Source organism: Anneissia japonica, unplaced genomic scaffold, assembly GCF_011630105.1.
Source record: "Anneissia japonica isolate Jap-2015-1 unplaced genomic scaffold, ASM1163010v1 scaffold288069_len450862_cov184, whole genome shotgun sequence".
Taxonomy (NCBI): Eukaryota; Metazoa; Echinodermata; class Crinoidea; order Comatulida; family Comatulidae; genus Anneissia; species Anneissia japonica.
The window spans coordinates 117359-122582 of NW_022746790.1; the positions used below are offsets into that span (position 1 = coordinate 117359).

The 5224-nt window shown below is 35.2% G+C and overlaps 1 protein-coding gene across 2 annotated transcripts in view; it reads right to left on the minus strand.

Moving 5' to 3' along the window:
* LOC117120300 (large proline-rich protein BAG6-like) overlaps positions 1-5224 on the minus strand; it is a 20309-nt gene that overhangs the window by 11575 nt on the left and 3510 nt on the right. For both annotated transcript variants that reach the window (XM_033265319.1, XM_033265317.1), the window contains exons 4-10: positions 4882-5145; positions 4059-4130; positions 3483-3617; positions 2689-2912; positions 2002-2125; positions 1420-1584; positions 129-531 (exon numbers count right to left, since the gene is read on the minus strand). In XM_033265319.1, coding sequence (XP_033121210.1) covers positions 129-531; positions 1420-1584; positions 2002-2125; positions 2689-2912; positions 3483-3617; positions 4059-4130; positions 4882-5145 — 1387 coding nt within the window. The remainder of the gene's footprint in view (positions 1-128; positions 532-1419; positions 1585-2001; positions 2126-2688; positions 2913-3482; positions 3618-4058; positions 4131-4881; positions 5146-5224) is intronic.

Genomic DNA, 5224 nt, shown 5'->3' on the forward strand with positions numbered 1-5224 from the left:
TATATATATATATATATATGTGTGTGTATATATATATATATATATTCTGTTGAATATACCACATATTGAGAACTGTATTTTATAGCTTAATATTTAACTATAGAAACATGGATCTAAGTAGAGCTTACCTCCATTTCCACTACTGCCTCTACTTGGTCTTATAATACCTCTACCAAACGGTGCCTGTGATTGATGTGCCCCCATTTGCCGTGGTGTTGACCCGGTAATATTTTGTATACCCTGGGGCGAGATAACAATTGTCTGAGTATTGGAGACAACCACATTCGATACCCTGGATTGAGGGGTACTAGATGTGGAAGTTGAGGATGGCCTAGATGTAGTCCCTGGGACAGGGTTAGGTGTTGAGGTCGTGCTAGAAGGTGCTGCACGTGTTGAAGGTGCTGTTTGACCTGTTTGGTTATGGTTTTGGTCTTGTCCAGGTGGCATAGTCTGGTTGGCATTGACATCTCTGGGTTGGTTGGATGGTTGTCTTCCACCGTTGAATGCAAAAATTGCAGGTGGTAATGTAATCTAACAAAAGAAACCATTTGTGTTTAATCAAATTTAATTGTTCTTATATTAAATCAAATCTGCTTATGACTATAGTCGTTGATTACCCGGGGCATGTTTTTTTAGTTCAAAGCTTAGAAGTAACTATGTAATTTTTTCAGAATTGATAATCGTCACTTTCGGTGTCTCTTAACAGTTATTTTGCACACAAATTCTTGAAATTGTAAACAATTCTGAAAACATCGTGTCTACAAAAATTTACACATCACAGGAAAATGGTATTTTTGGCACTCATTTCTAGGTAATTTTTTTTGGAAAAAAGTTTAGGTCATAATAAAGGTCACATTTACTTGCGAGCTTTGAAGTAAGTGTGTCTACGTGGGCATGTATTTTTTACATTCCATGCGTACACAGAAGGACATGTAGCACACTTTAACTCCTGAGACATCTTAGTAGTAAATCGTAGTACCTTTGAAGTAACATAATAAAAAGAGTGTCTTCACTGGCACTACCCAGCGCTTACGACAAGTAACCTGCTACTTCAAAGCTTAATTCAAACTCCTCTGAACGTGCCTTGTGTGATATGAAAGGCTTTTCACAATGAAATATGAAATAATAAAAAAGTATTTAATGGCATACTGTGTACGTAACTTCCAATTAAGTCTAATTAAAACCCGATTCACTCAACAGAAAATGTACTAAATATTAACAGGAATATCTGTTATTTCTATACCGAGATTCGTTGAAAATAAATACAAACCTTGCTAAGGTTGGTACAAGCGATACACTGACACTGACCTTTGTTTTTACTTTTGAGCAATCTGTCGCGTTTCAATGATTTTTAAGTGGTTGTATTACATATGTTTTATCGACAAAATAAATAATATGATATGAAACATAATACAATACCTGTATTGGAACTGGAGGGCCCACTTGCGGAACTCTCAGAACTCTTGGTGGCGCTGTTGTCATATTAGAGCCACAATCAGACAGAGAATGATAAACATGGCTTATAAGGTGCATCACTTGCGACACCAGGTTTTGTAAACGTTGTGCCTCACGCATACGGTTTGTCTAAAGGAAGAAAAGAAACAGAAAATCAATTCGATCATTGTATGATTCATACAATATTGGATAAATATATTTGGTAAACCTTGTTAAGCCTACATTTGCTGCAAAGATTTTTAAATTTTCGATTTGAAAAACCTTGTTGAAGCCTGCCCTGAAGTAGCTGCATTAGGCCTGCATATAGTAGATAGTACAAAATCAGGAGGGTAGGAGATTACTTGAAAAATCGGGAGAAACCCATCAAAACTGGGAACTCTAGCTAAACTATAGACTAAAAAACATAGCTGTAGGTTTCTATATCATGTTAAGAATTGACTGGACACTGTAAAATCGCGAAAATAAAAAGCCGCAAAATATTTCAAACTGCACAATCACAATTTTTATATTAAGCTGTAAAAAAGCAACAAATAAAAATCAACATACAATGCCATCATAGGAATGATCTTCTCGCATCATATTTCTGTAGCTCTCCATGTGGGGTCGAAGGCGTTCATTCAAACGCATCACTTCTTCTAAAATGTCTGCCATGACCGAGATAGGTGGGTGTCTATAAGAAAGGGAAAAAAAAACATTAAAACTGAGAATAAAGTGGTGTAAAAACAGTGCTTGGAGGTTTTGAAAGCCCACTGGAAACATCAAATTTGGGTGTGGCCCTCGGTGTTAAATAAAAAATTGACTTTGGCCCTCCAGGCGATTTTTATGCCCACCTCTGGTATAGATGAACATAAATATGTTTCACAATAAATTCACTTTAGACTTCATATGACAATATAATAAAAATGCCAAAGATTAATATAGTGCCAGTGTGCCGATTCCAAATCAACGATTAAAGGTGCTGAGGGTTACTACCCCTGGTCACTAGATAACATACAACGGCAAATCAACTAAGTGCAACCTTCTCTGCTCCCTGAGGAGTATACCTAGTCATGCGCATGTACTCAGCACACAAAACTAGTACAGTCAATGCAACACATCCTACCAGGCACCCGTTTATACTCCTTGGTAGAGATAAACAAACGTATACAAAGTGCCTTGCCCAAGGACACAAACAACTTGCTCAGTGAGATTTTCAAACCCCTGACCTCAATGTCAGGGGTTGGAAATACTTACATATTTTGTGACTGTCCACTGCTTCTAGTAGAGGTCCCTTCCTGTGAACTTGTTGTACTGGTACTACCTTCACTGTTGCTATTATCTTGTGTTGGGTTGTTACTACTTGCACCAGTGTCCATGGGTTCACTATCAGCAGTTGAAGAAGATGATGCGGATGTTGATCCCTCCTCGGAGCTGGAGGAGTTTGGTTCAGTTTGAGTTTCTGCCTGCTGTGGTGGACTCTAAAAATATGTCATAGCCATTAACTTTGATTTAATTTCATTTAATTATGCACTTTCCGTATTTATAAAAGAACTGTAATACACTGCAAAAACTTTGTCCCTAGTTATTTATATATTGGATTACAAGGTAGGTTTCCAAATAATGCAAAGTACATTTTAGTATTGAAGATCACTGATGTATTTTAAAGTAATGGTCTCATCATAAAGAAACAATTTTGTAAAAGTCATCCAATATGCTGAGTGGTAGAACACCCATAGTCATAATGACGAATATAATGTGATTTTCAATTTATTGGATATTTGATTGGCAACTTAACTAATACAAAGACTGTACATAATTGAAATAGCATTGAATAAAGTTATAATATAATAATGAAATAAATTTATCAAATATTATGCTTTAATTAAATTTGGATTTACAATATATAAAAAATAAATGTGTGAATTATTTTTAAAATTCTAGCAATACTAGGAAACTTAAAAAATGTGAAATCTCAAATTGGTGTTTAGAATGTTTAAAACTAATTAAGTTTATTAAGGAAAATATTTTTTGTTAAATAGACAACATACCTCAAGACGATCTATAACGAGGTTGGCTTGACGGATCATGTTTCGGGCCTGATTGATACGTACTTGCGATGCACTGATCTGATGTAATGGCACTTGACCCAAATTAATGTGAACATCAACAGATGACCCATCAGGCTAGCAGTACAAAAAGTAAATATTATTGTACGACTGAATATCATCATCATACATATATATGCATGTGTATAGATGGAAATATATTATTCTGAAATAAAGTATTGAATGAATGAATGAATGAATGGAAGAATAAATGAATGAATGAATGAATGAATGATTGAATGAATAAATAAATAAATGAATTAATGAAATATAAATCTAAGTGTTTCATGTGTGTTACTACAGTGTGAAGGTGAACAAGGTAGGTAGACTTTAACAAAACAAAGAATATATCAATGTTTTTAAAGTGTATTTCTGAAATGGTTTCATTATTTCATGTCATCTCATTCTGATTATAAAATAAAGTTGAATGTATGTATCTATGTTTACACATAAATATCTAATCATATTATATCTGTCATACATAGATTTATTTTATTCAAAAGTTGTAGCTGCACTTACCGATGTCCTTGATGTGACACGAGCATTACGACCTAACTCCCCCATGTCTGATATCACTTGCTGTACTATACGCTGCAAGGGTAGTAAAATAACATAAAATACATAAATTGAATGTTTTCATCATCTGATTAAACTATCTCAATGTACTTTACCTTTGCCTTTTGATTTTTTTTATCAATTTGTAGATTGACGGAATGTTTCAGTTTTGTATTTGTGTAGTATAAGCAAAGAGGAAAGAGAGCAAATTGTTTTGTTTAGGCTAATTGCCTATTCTCTTTCCTGGCAAATGATATATCCTGAATGCCAAATAAATATTATTATTATTTAAAACTGAACCTTGAAGCATGCAAGTCTCTGGTAGTCTGAATCTCGATCATACATTTTAGAGGGTTTAAAGCCTGCAAGACACTAGCAGTCTGAATCTTGATACAAAGTTTAGAAAGTTTGTGAGGCCTGCACAAGTTTGGCAGTCTTAATATTGATAAAACTACAGAGGGGTTGTGAGCCTGCAGGAATCTGTATCTGAATAAATAATACTGTACAGATTTAGAGGGGTTGTGAAGCCTGCAGGAATCTGTATTTGAATAAATAATACTGTACAGATTTAGAGGGGTTGTGAAGTCTGCAGGAATCTGTATCTGAATAAATAATACTGTACAGATTTAGAGGGGTTGTGAAGCCTGCAGGAATCTGTATTTGAATCTGAATAAGTAATACCATACAGACTTAAAAGGGTTGTGAAGCCAGCAGGAATCTGTATCTGAATAAATAATACTGTACAGATTTAGAGGGGTTGTGAAGCACCTGGTAGTCTGAAACTCACCTGTACCTCACCCTGATCCCGAAGCTCAGCTGGAAGAGATATTGCTCCAACGAAGATGTTGTTGCCATCTGAAGATCCATGCGAGTTGGACGAAGTAGAGCTACTTGACTCTGTGCTGCTACTACTAGATGCTGAGTGTTTGGATGGTGGTGGTCGCTCTACCAAATGGATAACCTTACCATTAACATTATAATCTGATAGTTTCTTGCCATCCTGAAGTACACGTCCTTGGTATATTAATCGCTGAAGATTTGCTGAGATTTTCTATAGAGAAATAATTTTATATACTAGAAATTGCAAGTGAAGTGCTGCGAAGTACAACTGCATATAAATGTTCTTCGAA